Source organism: Symphodus melops (genome assembly GCF_947650265.1).
Source record: "Symphodus melops genome assembly, chromosome: 13".
Classification (NCBI taxonomy): Eukaryota; Metazoa; Chordata; class Actinopteri; order Labriformes; family Labridae; genus Symphodus; species Symphodus melops.
In genome coordinates this window covers 24,555,298-24,579,797 of record NC_136703.1, presented here as the reverse complement: position 1 = coordinate 24,579,797, position 24,500 = coordinate 24,555,298, and the positions used below count along the sequence as shown (strand labels likewise).

Genomic DNA, 24,500 nt, shown 5'->3' with positions numbered 1-24,500 from the left:
CCAACAGACACAGGTCATTAAGTGTGGATGTTTTTCCCCCCCGAGGAAACCATTCTGTCATTTCTACCCAGTCTGATCTTTAGACTGTTTGATTTCCAAACTTATGACGATGACTGGCTTTCATCCCTTCACAATGTGAAAACAAACAAGCAACAATCACTCCTCGTGACCGGAGCGTCGTTCTGTTAAATGTGGAGGATATCACATCTTATAAAAAGCTGCATTGTTTAAGTTTGATCCCAAAAAAAAAAAAAAAAAAAATCAAGTGACTGCCAACTCCCCTCAAAATACGTTTTTTTTTACAGGCCAATCACAAGCAGCGACATTTCTCATCATATTAAGAGCAAATGTGTTTTTTTTAATTGCTGAAGGGGGTTGAACAATTCGTTTACAACAGTTCAGATTGTAAGATTACGCAGCCTTTAAAGAGTTTGACTTTGATCACAGTGTCGGTCCGTCTCATTGGGCAGAAATTAAACGACTGAAGTGAGATGAAAAGACTGAGAAGGATTTCTAATTTAACAAAACTGTTCTTGTTGACATATTTGGTGGATATAAAATCAAAGTCGCAAAATATTTAGCATCGCAATGATCTAGCATCATGACCCGACTCGAGTATCATATCGTATCGTGACTCGAGTGTCGTGACTTGAACTTGTGATTATATCATATTGTGATATTGTATCGTGACTCGAGTATCGTTTGTCTCCGGTGAAGATTAAGCGTTAAAAATTAAAATGTATAAATATGTTTGTCATATTTGATGTCCATGTTCTACAAGCAGACAGTTACATGGACTCTAACTTCACAAGCTGCTAAATTAGAGCAATCTACACTTAAAGTCGCATGAATAACTACAACAGTGTAATAAAAACATGGAAAAGGATAAAGGACCAGACGGGAGACTTAAAACTCAACATTAACTTCAAATTTAATTCTGTAAAATTGGGACTTTATCCTTCAACTTTTTTGGGGGGGAATTTGGACTTAGACGCCACGCTTTCCTGGAAGTGTACAATGATTTAAAATCTTCCTCCTCTCATTATTTATTCAGCATGTCTGGCACTTAATCTTCTTCTGTATTTATTAAGATTCATAAATTGTTTTTCATGGTTGCTACTCACACTTTTGTCACTTTGAGTATACGTTGATAGCTGTACTTTGGTAACAATCAAGTGCATTATACTTTACTTGTAGTAGAGTACTAATGCAGTATATTATTTATACTTTTACTTTAAAACATCAGACTTTTCTCCTCACTGCAGCAGAGACAAGCAGACATATTCACACCGTCATTCATTCAATGAGCACTCCTTTAATCAGGGTATTATCACTGTCTGCAGTCTTAGCTAGGTCGGGCTTTTAACAGATACTAATTAGTGCTCAGTTATTCACATCATTAATTAATTATCTCTCTCTGCAGAAGTGTTAAGAAGACAAAAATGCTCCGTAAATAGCAGCTCTTATATGACTGGGATGACAGTTCCTTCTCCATGTTCCTCTTTTCTGGTTTCTATCTTCAAACTGCGACAGAACAGCCACCATAAAATAGACTTTAACAAAGAGGAGAAAAAAACGCACAAAGGCTGCAGATTAAATGCACATTTGTCTTTCTTGGGACAGGCCGTCAAAAAAAAAAAAAAAAAAAAAAACCTAATGTGTCCCCTCCGGCTCCGGTGAAGCTGTTACGCCCTTGTACCGCAAACATGTCGCCGTTAAATGTTATTAAAATGCTGAAACACATAACACGTCTTTACCTTCACATCCGCCTGGATCTTTAAAATCAATGAAATACAGAGAAAGAAAGAAAGAAAGAAAGAAAGAGAGAAAAAAAAGCCACAGTGTCGGTATGTTTCTCTGCAGATATCTCGACCAAGCCTGAATTAAAACGGCATTTAGAAAACACAGCTCACCTCATGTGGATGGGAACTGTCGACGTCTCATGGTTATAAAAGAGAAGAGATGTAGGTTTCAAACATCTGATGTGGAGCTCATTGTTCCTCTCCTTGCTGCCTGCAGCCGCTTTCCTTTCTCTGCCTCGGCGTTTTTACTGTTTTGGGTTTGAGGAAAAGTGATGTCATTGCATGAAATTGCATTACCCGCCCCATTTTTTTTTCTTACAGAGGCTGTCCCCCATGCTGCCAAACATAACTTCACCATATACTTAAAAAAAAAAAAAAAAGAAGAAAAAGAAAGCTGCCTCTATATCGGCCTCGTGGTCTTTCTGTTCCTTAAATACTGCAATGATCATAAATCTGTTCACAATCTGGGTTTTTTTGGGTTTTTTTTAAAAATAAGAGTTGAACCAAAGTTGCATGAAATAATTTGTGGATGAAAACTTTGAATCAACTGGATGAGAACTATTTAACCCTTAAGTCTAATAAAACACACACTGAAAGTGAATGTATATGGAGCGAAGCTGTGTTTCCACCACAGGAGAAACTTTAGCCTCTTTTCAACTGCAGGAACTTTCCAGCAGAACCAGGGTCCGTTTGAAGAGCGACACACGTCTCCACCAAAGGAACCAGGTTCTAGGTTCAGGTATGGAGTAAATAATAAAAGACCCTGCTCAGGGGTTTTCCAAAGGTCCAGGGATTTTAGGGGGGAAGGGGCCTCTGATTGGTCAGGTCATTGTAGCGTTCTGTGACGTCTGATTGGCCGGGCACAAGTCGCACAACTTATCGCATGTTTTAATGTTTTCACTGTGCTGTAAATCAACGTGTTTCGATAGATCATTTCCACTGCAGGGACCCGGGTCTAAATAAGAGACTGGGACTAAATAAGAGACTGGGTCTAAATAAGAGACTGGGTCTAAATAAGAGACTGGGTCTAAATAAGAGACTGGGACTAAATAAGAGACTGGGACTATTTCATACCGCCAAAAGATTCCTGCTTTCTGAAACTACAGGACTGCTTTCGCCACGGTGAGAATAATGAGCCGTTTTTTACAATTGCACTTTTGAAAATTTCTGGAGAATTTTAGGACGACCGCCCCCTTAATAAACTAATTATCTGGTTGTTCACACATGCACCAAGTCTCCGGAGGTAAGACGTGACGTAAAAAGAGCGACGCTGAAGTGACTGCTATACACTGTTATAATGCATAATGACAATGTCTACCTTTATATCAATGTGTCGTTTGATAGAATCACCATGGCAACAAAGGAGCAGACAAACAGAAAACTTAATAGAGCAGTTTAATTATGGACCCGGAGGTCACAGCGGTCACATGATCTCATATCTTAAACACTTTTTTTTATCGTGTTATGTTAAAAATGTCTTGAACATTATTTTTATTTGAACAAAACAACACGGTCACATCTGCAGTCCTGCGTCAAACAGGAAAGGTTTCCTCCACACAAGAGCAGACTCATTTGCCTCGTCTTTACGGCTCCTTAAATCCGGTCGTAAAGGCAGAAAACAAAGAGCTGGAGTCGTCGAGTCTCTTGAAAGAAAAAAAAAAAACTTCTGGACCCAGAAGTTCTGTCTTCTTCTGGTTGATATGCAGCCGTAATCGTCTCCATCGTCTTTAGATAGATGCTGCAGAGAGGGGTGTTTTTTCTTTTTCAGTCTGTAGCTGCGTTGACGTCTTGGAGTAAATTCTCCGTGGCCTCTTCTTCTCCTCCTACGACCTCCGACACGACCTGTAGAAGAGAACAGGGTCAGGACGCAGCGGGACAGGCTTACGATTTAAGATCCATCTCAGCACTTTTAGCAGACAAGGTGCTGAGAGCGAGGAGCGAGGAGCAGGTTAATAAAGAAGCTGCAACCGAAACGCTTCATTTAAGAAGAGCAGGATTCCTTCTAGAAGAACGTTTTATTTCAAGCTCTAAAATCTTAAATCCTTAAAACAGCCTCACTTACCAAACTCGAGGTCTGTTTGCCCTCGACACGTCTGTCTGGTCCTGAAGAGCAACTTTCTCTCTCTCATTGAAACACATTAAATCGAGGAGGCCTCTCATCCTCAGGTTGGGGTTTCCTGCTCGCTCTAACCCAGGGGTGTCCAAAGTGCGGCCCGGGGGCCATTTGTGGCCCTTGAGTGGATTTTTTGTGGCCCTTGACTTCAAATCGAAGAATCAGAAGATTTTGGCCCCAAGGCCTCATCAGATGGTATTTCGTTCTTTTTTTTCTTTTTCATGTTAGCGAGGGAGACCTATAAAAGCCTGACTATTCTTTCCAAAAAATTAGAACACAACAGTTTCCCACTGCAACTAGTTATTGTGTATTTGCATAATTTTTTGAAGAGGTCAAAATACAAAAAGTTCCTTCCAATATTTAAAAAAACAAAACAAAACAACCCTGTGGCCCGTGAGCGATTCTAACGCGACAATTTTGGCCCGCAAGAAAAAAATTTGGACACCACTGCTCTAAACTAAAGATGGCCGCGCGTTCTCCGTCAGGACCCTCAACTTTGAAACGACGTCCCTGAGGAGATAAGACTCAATCACGTCCTTTAGATCTCTTCTTAAAACGTCCTTTTTCATGTCTTCTTACAGTCTTTACACTTGTAATCTTCTTCATGTTATCTCTCACAGCTCTCTGTTTGTACTCTCTCTCTTTTATCTCAAGTTACTGTTTTATATTCCTTGAACTGCTCTCGTTCATTTTGATGTTCTGATTTAGTCACATTTCATCAAACTAACTTCATCTGTTCTTGTTTGTTTACTTCTTCACTCTTTCCTCTGTTATTGCTTTGATTTGTTCTCAGCTCGTGTTGTTGGGTTCTGACGCCGGCTCGTGATTGGTTAAGTATATTTGTTGAGTTTTTTGCTGTACGGGTTCTTTGGCGGTTTGAGTTGTTTTGTACGTCATCGATATCAAAGTACGACTCTGGTTTTAGAAGTGATCTTTGCAGATTAGAAGGAAACTCTTTCGCTGCAGCTGCTCCACAAATTCATGGAGAGAGAGACCGTAGACTCCTCCTCTCACGCAGGATCTGAAGGAAGAAGCCGGAGCGAAGTGTCGCAGTAGTCCAAATCAGTCCTGGTCTTGAGACTGCTTTCTGAAGGTCTCGGTTCTCAGTCTGGGTGGACTCTTAAATCTAGATCACCACTAGACTAGTGATTAGACGGAAAGTCATCCTTCTTAAAGAACGAATAACTTTCATTCTTTCATGATCTCTGGTAACAGCTGCATCCTTCCTGGAGTTACGGTCAAAGTGAGTGACGTCCCCTTCAGTGATATTTATGGTCTTGGTCTTGGTCTTGGTCTTGGTCTCAGCCCTGAAAGTCTCGGCCTCTGAGCGCTCTGGTCTCGATTAGTGTGGTCTTGATTACAGCACAAGAGGAGAAAAAAAGGAATCACGACAGGAATATTTATAGACTGTGATGTAGACGAACTGGATCGAAACATTTGTCCTTTTTTCCATCTTAATAAATGAACTTGAAGGGATTAGTGAGCTCCAGGACTTTCTCCAGGACCCCGCCTGAGAGGAGGAGGCCACCGAGTTAGATTCTGTTGCTGCAAATTCAGAGGGGGTTTTTTCCCCATTGACATTTGCACAACCGACCCGTCGCCTGTTTTCCATTAGCCCGTTGTAAACAAACAACCTCGCCTCGGGTTTGAGATGCACGCACCAAAAGGAATCCCAACATTTCCCATGCACATGACAGACCTTGTATTTCCTGTCCTCTTTATCTCAGAGGGTTGTTCTGACGTCGGTGTATGAGCGGATTCAGTCACAGTTTTAAGGGAAACCTACATCAAAGAAGCCCCGCCCCTCTTCTGCTCCTCGCTGGTCTCCGCTGAGGCAGTCTTTTGGGGGTTTTTTCATCTGTCACCAAATAATGGTTTGGAGTTTTTTTGGTATGAAGCGTGAAAACATTTGACATGAGATGGCTGGATACACAGCTTAATATGTTCTTTAGGTTTTTTTTTAAGTGCAAAGAGTAAAACACAAGACACAGACGGTTTGTTGACTTTGAACCTGCTATCTTACGGTTTATGTTTCCTCTGGAGAACGTGACCTTTAAGTCCCCGGTATCTCATTCTGTTCATCTTGTTTGGTTTTTGATGACACATCTAAAGTTGTGACATCGTTAGCGAGTTCATGCGTCTGACGGGCTTCAGCTTGAATCATTCACTTTCCCACACTTGTCCCGTCGAGCCTCAGACGGGCCGTTTATCTGGAGTTCTGTTAAAGCTCCAGTTATCCGAGTTCATCAACACATTCAAACATTGATCGGCAGCGTCGGCAGGCTGAAGGAGTTTACCGTTAAGGTCCTGATGGACACATCGCTCTCCTACGCACCCTTCTCATGAAAATGGATGTTTGACGGTTTGGTTCTATTTTGAGGTACTTAATCCGAAAATGTCAACACTCCTGAAGCGCTTATCATGAAAAGTAAACCCACCTGTCTGTTAGTAACTGACGAGCAGGTGCAGCACTTAGCCACCAGCTTTAAAGTGCATGCATGCACTGCAGGTCGCAGTTCAGCAAAGAGGAGGATAAAAAGCACACTTTTTTCGCAACCATGGCAACGAGAAAGTTTCGTATTCAAGTGAAAGATATTCAATGAAGTCGGCTTTCTAAAGTCTCGTGTAGTCAGCAGACAAACTCACTGATGGCTGCTGAGTCACAAGTCACTAAACCTATGAAGCTGCAGACGAAGCAACTTGGCGTTAAGCGTTCTTCACAGCGACACATCGGACGTGTGGCGGCAGGAGCTGGGAATCGAACCCCGACCGTACAGTTAATAAACGGCCAACTATACCACTGAGCGACAGCCGCCATAAAAATAAGAAATGTGGACGTTGTTTTTCATCATTTACACAAGAAGCTTGTCAGGATATCATCATTTTAGTCTTTTAGTTTCATGTTTTCCCAGATAACATCGCAACGCTCCGATTCTTGAACCTTGAAAAGTATTTAGTACTGACACAGAGTGAGACAGAGATTTTATTAAACCCAGCTTGCAGCATGACATACAATGAAACTGGAGGATTGTTGTTTTGGCACGGTGTACGGACGCCGAGGTGTGGCAGTCTTTTTATCAAGAGTTAACCTGCTCATCCATGATGGCGTCCACATCCCTCTCCGACAGCTCCTGTCCCGAGGCGTCCAGGTCGGCGTCTTCTCCCGTCAGGATGTCCATCGGCGCCTCGGCGATGGCTCGGATGGTCTGGTCCTCCAGCGCCAGGGCCGTGTCGAACTGAAGGGGGGACGGAGGACCCTGCATGCCGTCCCCTTCCACATCCAGGTCCTGAATGACAGAGGAACATCGGTGAGATCAAACCCTGAACCTTCACCTGGGAGCAGCTGTGTGTTGTGATTTACAGGTTTATAAACTACCAGAATGAGCTCCTGCGTCTAAACAGGAAGACACTACAAGGAACCTCTCCGTGGCTTTTTAAGGACACTTTCATCCCAGTAGTTTGGTCACCAGAGGCGTTTCAGACATGAGGGACACTCTGGAGGTTCTGCTCCAGGAGGGGTTACCATGGTAACAGAGTCTGTGAACCCTAACCTGGAGCAGCTCGACTGTGATTGGTTTAAGTATCTGTACTGCACTTTGATTGGAAGCGATTTATAAATAAAATGACATTTTCATTTTCTTCAATGGACGCAGAGTTCCTCTCGGTCTACTTCCTCTTTCTGAGACAGACACAGTTTCACTTCCTCTTCCTGTCACTGAGTCTGTTTGTCTGACTAAAGATCCGGCTTGTTTCACGTTGTTGGGGATACTTTAGGTCTGGCCTTCAGTCGAGGATCATTAGTTAGCTGAGGATTCATCCTACACCGTTTCTCTCTGTGTTGATGCAGCAGTGTTACTTTTTCTTTTCCTTCATAAAACTTTTTCAAACTCGCTGAGGATCTCGTGCTCAAGAGGGTTAACGTACAAGACGCATTTCTGTCAGGTGTTGCCGCGATGAATCGGCGTACTGGGGGTCCCGTTAACGTGACTGAACGAGCCCTCGTCTTTTGAAGCAGAAAAGAAAAAACACTTTGCTTCTACATAGACAATGAATGGAAGTCTAAACTCTAAACACGTCTTCTTGAAACATTTCTGGACTATTTGGTGTTTTCTCTCCTGCTCCAGTCCGACACACGTCTCACCGATGAGCGAGACCAGAGTGGGCTGTACGATGACCCACTGAGCAGGCAGACACACGATAGGATTTGAACCCTTAACACCACAAGTGGAGTATCAGACGATGCTCACACGCTGAAGAACCTCATTCCTACGTACGTCACTGAACTCGAGGGGAAGGCTCTCTGTGGGCTGGAGCTCGGCTGCGCTCAGGTACATGTCTCTGCTGGCCGCGCTGACGGCCTCCTGCGGCGGATGTTCCTGCTCGGGCTGGTACATGGGCGGAGGCAGGCTGAGGTGGAGCGAGCAGCGCGGGTCGTCTGACTGACCCATGTGCACGGTGCGGTCACACGGGACGTCTTTACTGCCCGGGCACTTGTTAAAAAGCACCTGGTTGCTGTCCTGGCAGATGTCTGAGCGCAACGCCGTCAAGGACGATGACACGCAGAGATCACAGAAATCAACGATGATAAAAAAAATAATAAAACAAAAACTAACTCTGACCTGTGATAAAAAAACAACAAATCAGGTTATACTTTTAAAATGTCCCATTTGGGATTTTTTTTTCTCAACAAGGTGCAACTTGTGTTAATGGCTCGACTTTATTCTTGATCCGTCTGAGTGGTTTTGTCAGAACTTTATCACAGAGGAAACTTGAGTTACCTTCAGAACTCAAAGCTCAGTATGTATAAAGAGCATGAAATCCAGTGAAAGATTAAGGAAGGATAAAAAAGGGTTTATGCCTTCCAACTGAACTGATTAGTCCCTTTGTAACTCTGGGAAAAATCAACAGACCACAGGAAGGAGTTTATGTAGGCGCCCTTTGAAACCAGCAGCTACTGCAAGTTGCTGGTCTTGATCGGGGCCGGAGTGAAGACGGCTCCACGGAGGAGAGAACCCGGCTACATGAGCATTTAAACAAAAAGGAGACGTTCAATGAATACGACTGCTGCTGAGGCAAAGCTCTGTGAGGATACGTGAGAAGCAGTGCCGGGTCATAGGCAGGCAGGGATTGGTGCAGCGGCTTCCCTCCACGAAAGACATGCACTTCTCATACACGGTTCTCGTGTGCGGCTGCAAAAAGAGGAAAGAAGCATTAGGAGAGTTTAAAAAAGGGAAGAAGTGCTGAAGACAAAACAAACAGTATTTCCACAACAGGAAGGGATACGGGGTCACTATCTTGGGTATGTATGAATTTAAAAAAAAATCATCAGGGTGCAACGTTTGAAAAAACTGTTTTGGTTTTCATCGAGGATTCGTGTTCAGAACGTTTTCAGATCTTTAAAAGAAAAAGTTTCTACGCCTCACTTTGTCACGACTGTAACTCATCCTTAATAATGTCATATATTGTATCCGCTGTGAACACGTCGCTACACTTCCAGCTATAGTTACAAAACACACATAAACATGAACCCGATCTTTGTTAGTGAAGAAGAATTTGTTTATGTCCGTGATGAGGATCAAAAACACAAAACCAAAACGCCTTCTGTGGAAAAACTCGTTTGTTTAAATACGCAGGAACAAGATTGTTTTCTGGTTTGAGCTCTGACATTATGTAACATGTCATTTACAAACAACCCATTCATATCGCTCGTGTGTGTGTGTGTGTTGCGTGTGTGTGTGTGTGTGTAACGGAGTTTGCTCCAGCAGCAGGCCGAGTGATAGCGTTGCTCGTGTTAAGCTGACCGTAACCTCCAGACGATCCCCTCGTGATAAACAGACACGACGAGCAGCTGAAGCAACTCTGATTACAACACTTTACGAGTCCACATAAATCAGACGTACAAAGTAATTTGAAGTCTGAATCATCGCGTTTGTTTCAGTCTGACCTTCGCTGACGGCTCGTCATGATACGAGACCTTTAAACTTTGATACGTTTCCAGAAACAGTCAAATGATATCTGTGCCTGTTTTATTAAATAAAACTCCTCGTTACTGGTTTTTTTGTTTTTCATAAAATGTGTTTATCACGTTTTTTGCTTTTTAGAGCCGTGAGCTGTTGTTTAATATAAACGAAGATCTCGCAATCTCTTCACTTCCTATCATGTTAATTTTAGAAATAATTAAATGAAGGGACATCAAACCATTTTCAATATAACGCAGTAATGAAAAATGTAGAGGACTTTGAAGAGACAATGAGTTCACTTCCTCGAGAGCCAGTTGATCCGATGACTCCCTCTTGTGGCGTCTACGATACAGATCCTTTAAGAGCCATCTGTTTAAAAATGTCTCCCTCCAGTGCAACACGATGGAAGACAGAACAAGTGGAAGAGCGGACTGTACCCTGAGCATGAAAAAGAAAACGCAGCATAACCTCCTGACGAAAAGGTGAAAGGTCACTAGTGAAGCCAAAAGCTGAGGCGTTCCTTTTCACTCTCCTCACTTTGACGGTGAAAGTTGTTGCTGGAAACTGAACCCTTAAACGGACTCTCGTCAGACTCTGTGATCTCACCTGTTGAGCTCCATCCGTCACAGCCTGCCTCCTCTCCCTGAGCTGCCGGTGCAGCAGGGCTTCCACGCCATACCGACGACGGTACCGGCGCAGAGCTTTGAGCTTCTTCAGGTTCTCCCTCTCCTTCATGGATAGACCTTCAGGCCCCGTCAGCAGGCTGCTTCCTGAGATCAACACAAACAAACAGAACCAGGACAGAGGGCTGTTAGACCGACTGAAAACCAGTGCGAGGACCTCCTGAAAATGAAATGTGGTTTAACTCACCGAGAGTTTCGTGCTCCATTTTACGGTTGTGCAGATATCGACGTTTTTTCTCCTTCAGCAGGTGCTGGAGACGTTTGAACTGGTCGATGTAGAGAGACTGTAAGCGGATGAGTTTCTCTCGAGTGATGAGCGCCACCTCCTCTGCTGTGTAAACTCCCGCATGTCTGCAAAATAAACAAAGACGCTTACTTGTGAGAAGAGCCGTGCTTTTATCACCTGCACAACAGACTTCAAATAAATGCTGCAGGCGGAAAACTTTATAACGAGCCTCTGGTAAGCTCAACATTTACGGGTTATAACGAGCCTCGTTTTGAACCAGATTTTCTGCAGCTCTCTTCCTCTCAGAGAGTAATTTGCGAGAGCTTTGGATTTTGGTAAATCCCACATGCTTCTTTACATTTAAAGAACTTCGGAGTTTTGAACGTTGTTTGTAATATCAATTTACAAACTCTTTCTGCAGCGGCTTAGGTTTATTTTCAGCGAGCAGTTCCTCTGGTTCTTCACACAGCACGGTCTGTTTGTGCTTACTTTAGAGGATCTTCATGATCACTGTCCACACTGTCGGCATCACTGTCCGGGTCTCCTCTCCACGTCTGGTCTAACACCATCGGACCCTGCTCCTCCTCGCTCAGACTCTCCTCGTCTGTCCAGAATAAAGACACAGGAACGTTAAAACTTGAGTATAGTTTTAACTACAGTTATACATCCCAGACTGAGCACTTTACCTAGGATACGGTTGGCTTCAGACCGGCTCCCGTCGGCGCCGTGCGTCTCCGCTCTGCTGTAACCACTCAGCTGGGACAGAAGTACCTCTGGGGATGGATTAGAGGACGGCTTTCTCATCTGAGCTCTGAGGGCCATGGCATTCCTGCGAGCGTGCTCGGCACAGAATGTTACTCTGAAAAAGAGATGCAGTCCTGCGTTAGACGTTCCCATTGTGTTTTAGAGGAGTTCATCGTTTGTGTCCCCTGTCCTCTCGGGACAAAAGACCCAAACTTGTTAACAGCAGATACGATGTTCTTGTTTGACCCACCCATCTTTCCTTTCCACTTTGGGAGACGCGTTGGGGCAGCGCTTGCCGTTCTTGGCAGAGACGTAGCTGCACTGCTTGTACGGGGCGTTCTTGTCCTCCAGGATGTGTTTTATGCAGAACTCCAGGCCCTCCAGGCGGGGCTGAGAGCACGGCCGCTGTGTGAAGGAGCAGAACTGGGGCTCCTGGGGACGAGGGGTCTGGGACACCCGGTTCCGACTCGAAGGCAAAACGTGGATTCGTATCCTGTTCATTTTAAGTCTGTAAAATAAATAGAGCTGAAACAAACAGAACATCTGTTAATGAGAGAAACGGACACAATGCATTTATATACTCTTTAAATAAGAGAACATTTTGCTTTTCGTCCCGTGTGACAGTGAGGCAGGGCACGTTTATTTATAAAGCACTGTTCAGCAACAAGCCAATTCAAAATGCTTCACACAACACATCAAACTTTTCATAACAAAGAAAAAAAAAAGACATTTCACCCAATCAATAACAACCACAGGGGAATGAAACTTCAATGGAAAAGAAGAAATATGTGAACAATTAAATAACCTCAAATGTTGAATCTATTGATATGATTGAGTCTCATCCTCCAAACAGACACAGATTCACCTGCTGTTCTCGCCTAATAAACGGGATTTCTGTAAATTCACGCGAGATCCTCTTCCCGAGTATTTACAATCACAGTTTGCTCTATCGGTGTCACACACAGCCCTACGGTGCCCTGATAACCCCACCCAGGGGTGCTTTGGTGGTGAAACACACTCACAGTCATAAACGTCAAAGTCTGTCAGTGATTATAACAGTGCATAATCTGCTGTGGGCGTCCACAAGAATCCAGTGCTCTGAAATCAGTCTTACTGTCCGGAGACCTCCGCCCCAGGCTTTAACATGGCCCCTAAACTAAATCCCATTTTGTCGTTTTTAATGGTCACTGACAAATCAAGACTGCAAGTTTAACTTTAATTGGTGTCTAAGAGATAATCATAAAACCTTTTGAAATACATTCTGGCATTTGATAAAGACATCTAGCATGGATATGTGGAATATGGACCGATATGACTGATCAACCTAAAATACATTTACACTAATAGTTGCTATTCTTCTAGACAAAATACTCTATGATAGATCTAAAATCAAAAGACTTGTTAACATATTTGGCATTTTTGTATGAAGCTAAAAAAAACTGTGGCTTTGCACTATTGTTCAGACAAAGGCTTAAATAAGTGAGCAGAAACATATATTGACATTTTGGGTAAATCAAAAGCTAATGTTATAGTTTATGAATTAGAGCACCGCATGGCTTATTATACATGGAGAGAATTAAAATCTAAAATTGTTTTAAAGCACACATGCGTAATATTATGAATTAATGAGCTGTGTTAAAAAAACGTCCTTTGACGTTTGAATTATATTATTCAGAATAAATACATTAGAGCAGGTCAGGTGGCTTGTCAGATCCGCATTATTAACTTTATTAGCTTCTAAAATCAATAAACATTACACATATGACTAAAACTCATATCCACCACATACAGGGCGTAGTATCGCTGAGTGGAACATTTTTATTTTTGTAGATTTGAATTAATCAGAAGTGCTTCTCTGTCTTCTTTTAAGCAGGCGCCACGCCGAGCTTCTGCCCGCCTCTCTTCCTGCGTCACTCCTTCACTCACGGAGTCGCCATCTTTGTTTTAGCGGTTGCTAATTCAAGCTAACCGCTACTTTTAACGATTTACGATCGCGAATCGGATTTAGCTAGCCGGAGGTTGCCTGTGGTCGTCTTTTGCGACATCACCAAAAATCCAGGGTGCCTAAAGGCGGTCAAATCCGAGTACTTTGCTCTCAATAGCTTACCTTCCTCTCCGCGGTTTGACCGGGTCTCGCTTCCTCGGATGCAACGTCGTTTTTCTAGCAGTAACTGCCACTGCAGGACACGCTCTAAACCCGCCCACTCTGCGCTCTGATTGGTTGAGGTTAAAAGGCATTTCATTGGCGGACACAGGTGCCAATCAAGAGCGGTCCAACGGTGCAATTTTACACCCACAATACTGCAGCAGCTTGCAAAACAAGTTTCAAGGGTCGTTTTCTTAAAATATTTTATTGACTTTAATTGAGAATAAAGCAACCACATTATATCAAAAAAGAACAGTGTTCACATATAACCTTTAAACAGAAACAAAATTTTAAAAAAAAACCCAAAACGTTCATTTCCAGACCTGAGTGTCACTAAAAACACCAAGACATGAAAAAAACAACTTATTGTAGGTATGTGATTTTGCATTGTAAGGTTGCATGAGTGTCTTCAAATATTTGTTTTTCTCCTCACATATGGGTTTGTTTTGAAATGTGTGTCCTGTTCCTCTCACAGCATAGAGTTAATACTTTTTAAAAATCGGAAGATTTGTCCAGATCAAATAAAAACAATTTACTATGGTATAATGATATATTGGACATCTATTCTAATAGTCTAGCCATTATACATTGAACACTTTGTCAATTGCATTGTAGGCAAAGCTACAGAGATAAATATTCAGTGCATTTACCATTTCCCTGTCACAACCAAGAGTTGAGCATGTCATAAAAACCTCTGCTGCCTGAGCAAAGAGCCGGACTCTTTCAGCTTATCGTCCATATATAATCAAAGGGAACACATATTTTACAATTGTATGGCTGGTTTGTTGTACTGCATTACTGTGAACTGCCCTAAACACACAAGTTTTAGATTAGAAGCATAAACGAAAGCAGATAAAAGAGCAGTAATACTATACAATCAAAACCATATAAAGCTCGGTATGAATTCAATGTACAGATGATATCCGATTCCCTTTCAAATAAAAGGCCCAATATCTACTCTTTTTTTTTTGCTCGAAAATCCACCATTCAGTGAAACTATTCAGACAGTATATTACTTCATCTTATGAACATGTAGTGGAGGTATGTCAGAAACATATAAACGTTTGATGAATCATGGCTTGCTGATAGCTAGAGAACAATGAGTCTGACAATGTAGCTTGAAGGTTAGCTTGATTTAAAATCTCAGACCAGCATGAAAGGGACAGGTTGTACGAAGAGGTCGACACATTTAAAACACCGGCAGAAGAAAATGCACAAATGAAAGACGACCGTAAATACAAATAGATGTTCGGTTATTCTTTGACATTGGGAGTACGTAGTTGTACGTTTTGCTCGATATGGTCACCACAAAGTACCAGCAGAAGGCTTTCACAAATGACACAGACCTTTCAGACCAAGAGTCAGTGGACGCTGCTACTTTTTGTTTTGTTTTGAGAAGTTGCAGCCACACCCTTTGCTACTAGGTGCAAGCAAAAAAAAAAAAAAAATCCAACCAGAAAGCATTGCATCTCCAAAGAAACATTTACTGTCCGAGTGAGGAGTTAAACTCCCAGTCGACTGTAAATCCTTTTTTTGTGATCAGCTCCACCTTTAAGTTGCAGTCTAAAAACAAAACGCATTTTGGGAGAAGGAAGAGGATAAGAGGCTCTTGCACTGCTTCACATGCATACATACACTATTCACAGTTTATTTTAATGCAAGTTAGACTGTGGGGGAATTCCTTGTTAGATTTGTGTCCAATTTTGGACAAATTCACAGAAGGTTCTGTTTCTCAGTGTGAAGGATGAACCAGGGTATCGCAGCTGCCAGTAGATCTTGATGTACCAGAATGAATGTCGTCTACAATAGGAGGGTTTGGTTGAGGACGGAAAATGTTCAGGGGCTCCTCTTTCAGGGTTTTTTGGCAGGCCTCTTGGTTTAAGTAAAGTGCAGACTCAATGCTACAGGATACAAAGACGTTTTAGCCCTTCGCCGTTTCGAGCGTGGCCCTCGTGCACAAAGAGGTCCAGGAGGACGCGATGAGAAGAGTTCGGTATGTGGGGACTCCACTGACCTGCACAGAAACCTAAAGCGTCACAAATGATCAGCTCAAGGAGAAAAGATGAGCCAGAACTTTGTCTTCTTTAGGGCAAAAATCCTCCAACGAACAGTCTTATAAATGACACGAGTCCTTCCAGTCGAGTTGCCCCATTTCCCCCCAAGCGGTCTGGTTTAGTAAACCCTAATCTTGATCTTGCTCGCTTTTTGACAGCCAACCGTCACTGAAGTGACACAGTGTAGACAACCAATAAACTCACCAAAGAACACGACTTCGTGAACAAACGATTCCTACGAAGGTCTCCATGGAGCGGCGCTACGGGAGTACCCCCTCCCCCCTTAAGGGCTCAGGCGCCCCAACAGAAGAGTACCAAAAATCTGAGGCAGTGCAGATCACTTATTTTAGTGCCCACATTTTGACAGTGGAAACACCAATAAATGTTTAAAAACTAAAACGAATTGGACCGCTTGGTTTGAAATGGGGATAAGATAATATTACTTCTATGAAAGCATGTAGTATCAGGACAAGATGAAGGTGATGGTTGGGCGTCCACTGAGTCCCCCCCCCCCCCCCGAAAACAGAAGATTCACCCATACGACAAGATTAAAAACTCACATTTTACTGGCTGTTCCTTCACTGTGACCACATCGAGCAGCTTGAACTCTCTGATAAACCATAGTTTTAGTTTCTTGGTATGAACTTTATCCATTAGTGTAATGATTAAAGAATTGAATATGAATATTTTACAACCATTTAAAACAATGACTGCAAGACTGAAAATCAAAAAAAGAAAAACAAAACAAAAAAAAGTACAAGTTTCCATAATTTACAACTCTTTTTTTGCAGTTTCCCATAACAAAGTTTAAAAAATATTCCATGTTTGTTTTAAAAACATTTTTTACAATCTTTTTTTTTCTTTTGTACAATTTTACCAGAGAAATGCAGAAAATAAAATATTTAAACACTGAGGTTGGAGAAATCACCAATATTTCTGTAGGTTATGGTGTAAAACAAAAACTCATTTTTTTTAAAAGTATATTAAAAAAAAAAGACAAAAATATTGAAAAGATGGCGTTTGAGACATGACATGCAGTCTCTGACCAGCCTGTACAGTCGTGATGAAGAAATATCCCTCCGACCACAAACAACAGAGGGAGAAACCTTAAAAAGGTAGAAAAGGAGACTATGTCTGTGTTAAAAGCATTCAATGAATAAATAACATATTATAAAAACATTATAAAAGACAATCGGTAAGAAGACGTCAATCTTTCCTCATGATTTCAAGGTGATCATTTCCTTTCAACGATAAAAAAAAAAAAAAAACACGTCCCGTCATCACATTTCATTTCAGTTCTGACAAAAAGGGGGAAAATATTTTTTACACTTTTCTGCCTTTTTTTTCTCCTCTTTTCTTTAAAAATCACATTTGGACAGCTTTTAAAGCGTCTCATTATTGCCCCTCACGTGAACTGTAGAAAAGGACAAAAAAAACAAAACTCATCAGTACATTTCTCTGCTGTAAAAAAATGCTGGGTGAGAATTTTTACAATACTTAATGTAACAAAATGGATGTCAAGTAAAATCATAATACGTCTTCCTGCTGAGGAAATCATTTGGGCAAAGGCGGCAGTGGGGGAGGAGGTTCTGAAGGAAGCGGTGGGGGTCTGGAGTTGCTCCCTCGAGAGCCGCCGCTGTACCTGAAGTCCCCGTATTGGGATCTGTAGTCAAACATGGACGGTTGGGCCGGCTGGACGCCCTGCGCACTCAGGAGTGAGTTCAACATTTCAAAAGTATCCTGGTACTCGTTGGACTGAGCCCCCGCCGCTGCCCCATGCCCATTCGTGTCCGTCTTGTCACCTTTGGAGTGCGAAAAGCTCCCCTGGTGGTGGGGGAGGCTCAGTGCGGGGAGAATGTCCCCACTGGGCCCCAGAGTTTGTCCAGAGGAGGAAGACAGGGACGGCAGCTGGTAGGGGTTCCTGGCGGACTTGCTGGCTTTAGCAGCAGGATGAGAGCCCGCCGTGGGCTCTTGGGAGTGCGTCCTCTTGCGAGAAGCAGACGAGGAGCCAGTTCTGTCACTTGGGACTTTCTTGTTGCTCCCGGACGCCCCGCTGGAACCAGACGAGTGTTTGTGGGAGGAGAGCGAGGCACCGCTGGAGGAATGATGGTGGTGGTGGTGATGATGATGGTGGTGGTGGTTGGAGCGCTCTCTGTGCTTGTCCCTGCTCTTACCCTCCTCCCCTGAGCTGCTCCTCTGCTTCTCAGGCACTCTTATTCGGACTTTGATGTCCTGGTCCTGACCCCGGGAGCTGGCACCGTGTCCACTGCTTCCTCCGCCAGCGAGGGGGAAACGCATTTTCAGTGAACTCCTGTCGTGCCTCTCCTTGTCCAGAGGGATTTTTAAAATAATAGGCGACGGGTTAGACGTGTCGGAGGTGGAGGAGCTGGACTGCTGGTGATGATGATGCTGCTTCTCCTTCCTCTGCTGCTGACCGATGAGAGCCTGAGCAGCGTTGGCGTAGTCCCTCTTCACGCTGGCCTCCATGTTCTCCAGCTTCCTCTTCTGGGCGGCCAGGACGTCGGCGTTCTTGGCGCGGTACTCACTCAGTGACACTTTAGCCGGGACGTGGACATCGTTTGGCTGCTCAGATCCGGCCGGCTGACCCTTCCCGCTCCAGCTCTGAGCGCTGCCCGCCGCTCCTCTGTCCTTCTCCCCCCCGGACGAAGAGGAAGAAGTGGTGGGTGGAGCCGAGAGACTCATGAGGCCCGCCACGGTGCTCTCCGATGAAGCCATAGAAATCATGCTCATCATGGTGTCTCTCTGGTCACCCTCCTCCTGGACTTTGGGCTTGGCTTTTGGCGTCTGACCTCCAGCCTGGGAGCCAAGACAAGAAGGAAACAATTAGAGCCGAGCCCGTCAACAAAAACGCAGAAAGCAGAAAGTATGTGCTGAAGACTTTTACACAAAGCATCCACGGAGATGAGGCATGAAACATGAAAAACTTTTCTACCAAAGAAAGACGAAATCAAGCACAACAGTTCAGAATAATTTGTGATTTCATGGGGATGCTTGAAGCTGTCTGATAACATGACTCATTTAAAACCTCAACATGAACACTGAGACTGTGAAATGTTCCTCCTGCCACGCTCTCTCTGCCACCTTGTTGCAGGTGTAAAAGTGCTGAGATTTGATTTGATTGCATAAAAAGGAAAAGGAATCTTTACCTTCCAGTTGCGGATCCGTTTCAACCTGCTGGGTGTTTTCTCCAAAATCTGAAGGAACTCGTGTGTGAGCTCTGGCACGAGTTAGGAAAAGGCAGGAGAGAGAGAAAAAAAAAAGATCAGCTGGAGAAGGTAAATAAATCTTTGGAATAATCCGTCTGTAACTGGTGCTTTAAAAAGGAGCCCTTCGTGGGAAGTATATTTGCATCACATACCATCCAGCAGCTCGAGGGTAACCGTAGGATCCACGTACTCCCACCAGTGTTTGCCGTCTGTCGACACGGGGATCTCCCAGTTGGACCATTTGCAGGCGAGATGGATGCACACGCAGGCCACGACGGGCGGACTGTACTGCAGGCAGAACGTGGTCAAGTGCAGACTATGTGGCAGGATACGTCCCGGAAGGAAAACAAAAAAAAAAAAACATGGAGAGAGAGAGAGGAGAAAAGAGAGCAGACATTCAGTATATTGAGTTTGAGAAATATACATGAAAAGAGGAGAGAATAAAAACATCTTGCACTATTTGACAGTGATAGTGAACTGTGGATATACCTGTTTGTGGCCATAAAGTATGATGTTTGAGCCAAATCCTTACTCGCTGGAACAACAATAGAACAAAAAAAACACACTTAAAACCTGCGGAGCGGTAATCTCATATTTTCACAATCAAACTCGAGATACGTTCAGAGAGTTTAAACGAATATAAAATCAGTGAGTAGATGCTCACCTCTGACCAGCTGAGTGCACTTGACAACATGAGTATGTGGATGGTCAATGGTGATTTCAAACGCTGTAATAGAAAAAGGGACAAAGACAAAAGATGGGTAAATGAAATGCAGGAGTCAAAACCAATCCAAAAGATTTCACAGCATTCAGTTTCCATGACAACCAAAATAAAACATTTTTAAGCAAAAATCGTGAAAAGTCCCTAAAAAAACAACAACTGCTGAATCAGTTTGTATTGGTACACTGTGTACTAACGTGTGTGGGGGCTAAAAACACGTATGTGACACTTCAAACAAGCAGTGAGTATGTTCATCTTCTTTTCTCTCGTCACTCTCTTGGACAGCTTTTAAACACGAGGATGAGCCGGCCGGCCCGTCAATGTCAACACGACGCAAATACGGCTCAGGACTCACAGAGAGCGTTACAGAGGATGCTCTGGATTTACGTGTTGCACTTTCTTCCTTTTACATTGAAGCTGTCATCTTCACCTTCACAACATTTAACTGCTTGTTTTTGCGTGAGTAGGAGGATGTGATTGGCTTGAGACACTTCTGATGAATGAATCTATCAAACCCTAAAAGCTGCTTGTGCCTCTCCTACAGCAGTCAGCCTGAAAGCTGTCAGGATTGTTAAAATAGCAAATGCATGTATGGAAGACCAAGAACTATGATTACAGTGGGATGACACTTTGCATGAGCTTCTCCAGTAACGTCATACATGACATGAAAACTTAAAAACATAAACAGTAAAAAAAGGTTATTTCCACACAGAACAACAATTATTATCATCTTATCAGCTGTCTATTTAAAAGCAAGACATCAAATTAAAGGAAAAACAAAAGCCACTGTTCACGATTAAAGCAGCGGTTTAAAAAAACTCAAAGTAATCGATTTCAAAAGTCTGAACGAGAAGAAGAAAATGTGAAAGGTTATGGACACGGCAGAGGAGAAAGCAGAAACAGTGGATGATGCAGGCGGCAGCCGTGAAGCCTGGACTTCCTTTTCCGCACTCCGGACCCTTCTGTAAACAACTGTACAACAGGGTGAATGTTTTTCTATCATCACACATCAACAGACCCAGTTCTTCTTTCCCAACTTACCCAGGGTCTGGAGTATTATGCTCTCAAGAATGACCAGGTCTTGGGCTTGTTGCAGGTAGGCCTGAGGTTGAAAGGACAGGCACATTACTCACTGGGTGGCCTCTATCCTTTGTCAAACATATTAGACCCATCATGTATGAAGAGCTGCTAAAGTTAGAAGGCTGGAGTGACAGTGCATTAAACCAGTGTACACCCCTCTTGGACTTTAACACATCATACAACTTGGAACTTGATTTACAAAAAAAAAAAAAAAGAGACCTTATCTCAGAGTTTCACAGCAAAGAAGTCAAAAAAGCTGCATCTTTAAAAGTAAATATTTGTGATACAATTTGATCTCCCGCTCCAAATTGTTGCCTGTAATAAATGTTTATATTATACAGCTCCAGTCCAATCTAATAAACAGGTGGCATGATATCAATGTAAAAGTCCATGTCAGGCGAATCAATGCAAGCTTTAAAAAAAACAAAAAAAAAACGGGGATGCATTTTGATCTCCTCACCAGGCAGCCTAAAAATGCAAGATAGCGCCAAATTAAAAAAATTTAAAAAAAACTTCTAGCAGTTTACTTTATACCAAAACAAAAGAATCTAAAGGTATCTGCACTTACACTGCCACAGACAGTTTATTCTGGGAAAAGAAAAAAGGGATTTGTGAAAAATGTAATAACTTCCCGAGTCAAAGAGTGACCCTTAAACCAAAGGTGACAGGGAGGCAAAAAAAGGGGCAGCTTTACACCAAACATTAAGATATAAAATAACTCATTACAAAGTGTTCTGATGCGAGTTTCATCCATGTTGAGCCGTTAAATCATCCTGTCAGGGTGAACTCAAGAGGAGACAGAGAAACATAACGTGCGATTTGTTTGTCCCGTCAGCACAACACTTACGTCGCTGCGTGTGTCTGGTGAAGGATCCTGAGGGTTGAGACATGCGTGAGCCACCTTGATGACATGTTCCAGCTTCCTCGGCTGCTCCTCGACCTTTGCGGCCAGGAAGAGTGCAGCCGGAGAAATGACCTGGAGAGGACCAAACGGGACAAAAAGAGTCAAACGGTCAGTTTCTGTTTGTGACTTGAGATTAACGGAGGTGCACTGTGGAGTTTTAGTCGTGACATTTGAAAGTTGGAGAAACAATTCTCTGCTATGTTTTTCTGAGCTGAACAAACTTCACTTTCAGATAAAAAAAAAAAGAATCCCTGGATACTGTTTGGAGCTAAAAATCTACCAGGAGAGTTACAGTTTCAAGGTTGCGGACCCCCCACCAAACTTTCTCAGGTAGCATTTTATCTTCAAACTGTTTTACAGGGGCCACTAGGGACGTAAAGATTAAAACACTGGAAAATGAATCACAATAATACGCTGAGCATCCGCAGAGGAAGATTTCTTAAATTGAGGATGTACCACCGTCTTTTAAATTGGGAGGCGTGGAAGCACTTTGGTTTCCCCAAGACAGAAAATGAAAAGAGGTGAGAAGATAACAGACGAGACAAAAACTGTGTGCAGATATCGCAAGACGACGGGGAAGGGATTTAGTGAATTGTTACATCCCTACGGTCTTGCTCACACTTCACCTCCAATTCTGATTTTTAGCACATCTAGATTTGTATGTGGTTTGATTTTTTTTTGTCAGTCTGAAAACAAAATGCCACATGAGATCTGAATCTTCCAAATCGGATTCAAACCACATTCGGAGATTGTTTCAAAATCTGATTCCTACAAATCCGACTCAACCCGAACGTCTCTGTCACTTCAATGTGTTTTCTGCGTCACTCTCGAAGCGACACCATCTAAAAATAACAACGACGTAGAGCCGACAGGCTGGAAGTTAACTTTGGTCAGTGAAGCAAGAATCAAAACAAGCCGTAAGATTGTTTGCATCAGAAATAATCACTTCTCTCTCCTCCATTTTTGCTGTTGTTCTAACTGGACGTAACCTGTTACCACAGAAATCAATGTGGATCAGATTAAATCATTATGGACAGGCAAATCAGATCACTTGCAATTTGTAATGTGGACAGTTAGATCAGATTCTGATCTGATTTGGGCGGCAGTCTGACCAAAGCCTTAGGGACCAGATGTTGCTCTGAGGACAGTTTGTGTACATAGTTCTGAACACGACTAACACACATCTCAACTAAAACTACAAAGTGCACATTTAAAGTGTAAAAAAACCCAAAAAGCAATACTTACATTTCTGTGAAATCTTGTGAACGACTGGACCATGTAGAATCGATGCATGTACACAATGGCTGTATTAATAGTGAGCTGGGACCTGATGCAGGTCAGTTAAGGACAAAGTAACAGCAACACTTCACAAGCAGAGGTTCATGAACAGAATTAAAGCCTTTATAATGGACTAAAATTTAAAAACACGTGTCTTAGTATTAACTTCAAACTCATGCAAGTTAACACCACAACAAAAACAACTAAGTGTATACTCAAGTTAGCTTCACACGTCAGTCAGAGGTTAGCTGAAAGCTGTTCATTTTCAAGAAACCACACCATAACGTATTGAATATACAGATTAAACTTAATTAACAAAACGATTTAAACACGCTGTTAATAAAGCTGCCCCCGCTGTGTGCAGTTATTTACAGTTAACACAGCACGCTGATGCTACATGCTAATGCTAACGTCCTGAAAGGCCCCTCGGACCACACAGGGCCTCCGCGGTCCCGGGTTCGAAGCCTAACGCCGCTCCCAGATACAGTTAGCGAGGTAAAAAAATGAATAAAACACACAAGGCACAGTGAACAGCAAAACATTACATCAAACGAAATGACCTCTAACTCAACGCGAAAGCAAACAGTCAAAGTGCGGACCGGCTTCACACAGAGCTAACCTGGGCTAGCTTGCATGCTAACGACAAAAGATACACGTTGAGCCGTTGGCCCATGTCCTGCAGCAGGTTCGCCGCCTGTTGTCGGTACGACAGCTCTTTGTCCGGGTCGAGTCCAGCTCGCCGAGAGGGGCTGTTGTCGATCTGCTGTCTGTTGTAGTACCATTTGTTGTTACAGCTTGCGGGGAGAGAACGAAACGAAGCCGCCATCACTGAGAAGGACGATAGTTTAAAATTTCTGCGCGTCACAGGAACCTACGTCACACCCGTAACGTAGCGTCGCTGCTGCAGTACCCGACTTGGCCACGGGAGGTCACTAACAACAACTTTGGTAGACTGCGCTCTCTCTTTCCAATGTAAACATTAACAGATAACTGAAAACAAAAACAAGTAATGAACGACTAATATGTACAAGCCTATAGGACAGACAGACAGACAGACAGACAGACAGACAGACAGACAGACAGACAGACAGAAGATTATACCGCAGGATTTCTTCATAGAGGACGCATTTTCATGATCGTGCTTTAATATATGAGCTGCAGATACTCTGATGTGTCTGTAGAGTACATTTAAGGGTGCAGGCAAAATGTGTAGCGGTGTAGAAACAGTGTCCTGCAAAGTGTTTTAGCTCTGTGAGTTGAATACTTGATGAATACTTGATGAAGCCAGATGAACCTGTTTGACCCCCCTCTCCCACCATACACCACTAGAGGTCTCCCAGTACTACAAATGTTTAATTATCGCTTCATTAGTATTTCATTCATTAATCTATTTCTACTCCTTCATCTTACGCCCTACTTTAACCTGCTTTTATTGTATTTATTTACCTTACAATTCAACTTTCATTCATATTTTTACCTTTATTATTTTTATCTTATCATTTGTAAATCTTAGATAGATAGATAGATACTTTATTGATCCCGAGGGAAATTCAGGCTTGTCT

At 42.9% G+C, this 24,500-nt stretch overlaps 3 protein-coding genes across 6 annotated transcripts in view; all 3 read right to left on the bottom strand.

Moving 5' to 3' along the window:
- nckap5l (NCK-associated protein 5-like) overlaps positions 1-2,155 on the bottom strand; it is a 34,226-nt gene extending 32,071 nt beyond the window's left edge. Inside the window, 1 exon segment of the mRNA XM_079359536.1 lies at positions 1,914-2,155. The gene's annotated coding sequence lies outside the window, so the exon portion shown is untranslated.
- Positions 2,156-3,182: 1,027 nt separating this feature from the next.
- Positions 3,183-13,745, bottom strand: kansl2 (KAT8 regulatory NSL complex subunit 2). The gene is made up of 10 exons (XM_079359545.1): positions 13,636-13,745; positions 11,779-12,053; positions 11,471-11,643; positions 11,274-11,388; positions 10,746-10,909; positions 10,482-10,645; positions 9,008-9,104; positions 8,190-8,443; positions 7,005-7,202; positions 3,183-3,644 (listed from the first exon to the last, which is right to left on the bottom strand). The coding sequence occupies exons 2-10, from the start codon at positions 12,027-12,029 to the stop codon at positions 3,567-3,569; spliced, it is 1,494 nt and encodes a 497-aa protein (XP_079215671.1). The 5' UTR covers positions 12,030-12,053; positions 13,636-13,745; the 3' UTR covers positions 3,183-3,566.
- Positions 13,746-13,860: 115 nt separating this feature from the next.
- On the bottom strand, positions 13,861-23,850 carry ccnt1 (cyclin T1). 4 transcript variants are annotated; one of them, XM_079359538.1, is made up of 9 exons: positions 23,592-23,850; positions 22,906-22,987; positions 21,604-21,732; positions 20,718-20,778; positions 19,620-19,682; positions 19,445-19,490; positions 19,108-19,271; positions 18,896-18,966; positions 13,861-18,545 (listed from the first exon to the last, which is right to left on the bottom strand). In XM_079359538.1, exons 1-9 carry the CDS (start codon positions 23,762-23,764, stop codon positions 17,283-17,285), a joined length of 2,052 nt encoding a protein of 683 aa, XP_079215664.1. In that variant the 5' UTR covers positions 23,765-23,850; the 3' UTR covers positions 13,861-17,282. The 4 variants fall into 4 exon arrangements, with proteins under 4 accessions (XP_079215664.1, XP_079215663.1, XP_079215666.1 ...); XM_079359537.1 differs by having other exon boundaries at positions 19,445-19,500; positions 19,621-19,682; XM_079359540.1 differs by lacking the exons at positions 20,718-20,778; positions 23,592-23,850.
- Positions 23,851-24,500: the final 650 nt, after the last annotated feature.

Coding starts and splice junctions, on each gene's coding strand:
- kansl2 (XM_079359545.1), bottom strand. CDS start 12,029: ATGAACAGGATACGAATCCACGTTTTGCCTTCGAGTCGGAACCGGGTG. Junction 10,646..10,745: donor AATGGAGCACGAAACTCTCG/GTGAGTTAAACC, acceptor TGTTGATCTCAG/GAAGCAGCCTGCTGACGGGG. Junction 3,645..7,004: donor ACGCCATCATGGATGAGCAG/GTTAACTCTTGA, acceptor TCTCTTCTACAG/GTCGTGTCGGAGGTCGTAGG.
- ccnt1 (XM_079359537.1), bottom strand. CDS start 23,764: ATGGCGGCTTCGTTTCGTTCTCTCCCCGCAAGCTGTAACAACAAATGG. Junction 19,501..19,620: donor AGTGCACTCAGCTGGTCAGA/GGTGAGCATCTA, acceptor TTTTGTTCTATT/GTTGTTCCAGCGAGTAAGGA. Junction 18,967..19,107: donor TACCCTCGAGCTGCTGGATG/GTATGTGATGCA, acceptor AACTCGTGCCAG/AGCTCACACACGAGTTCCTT.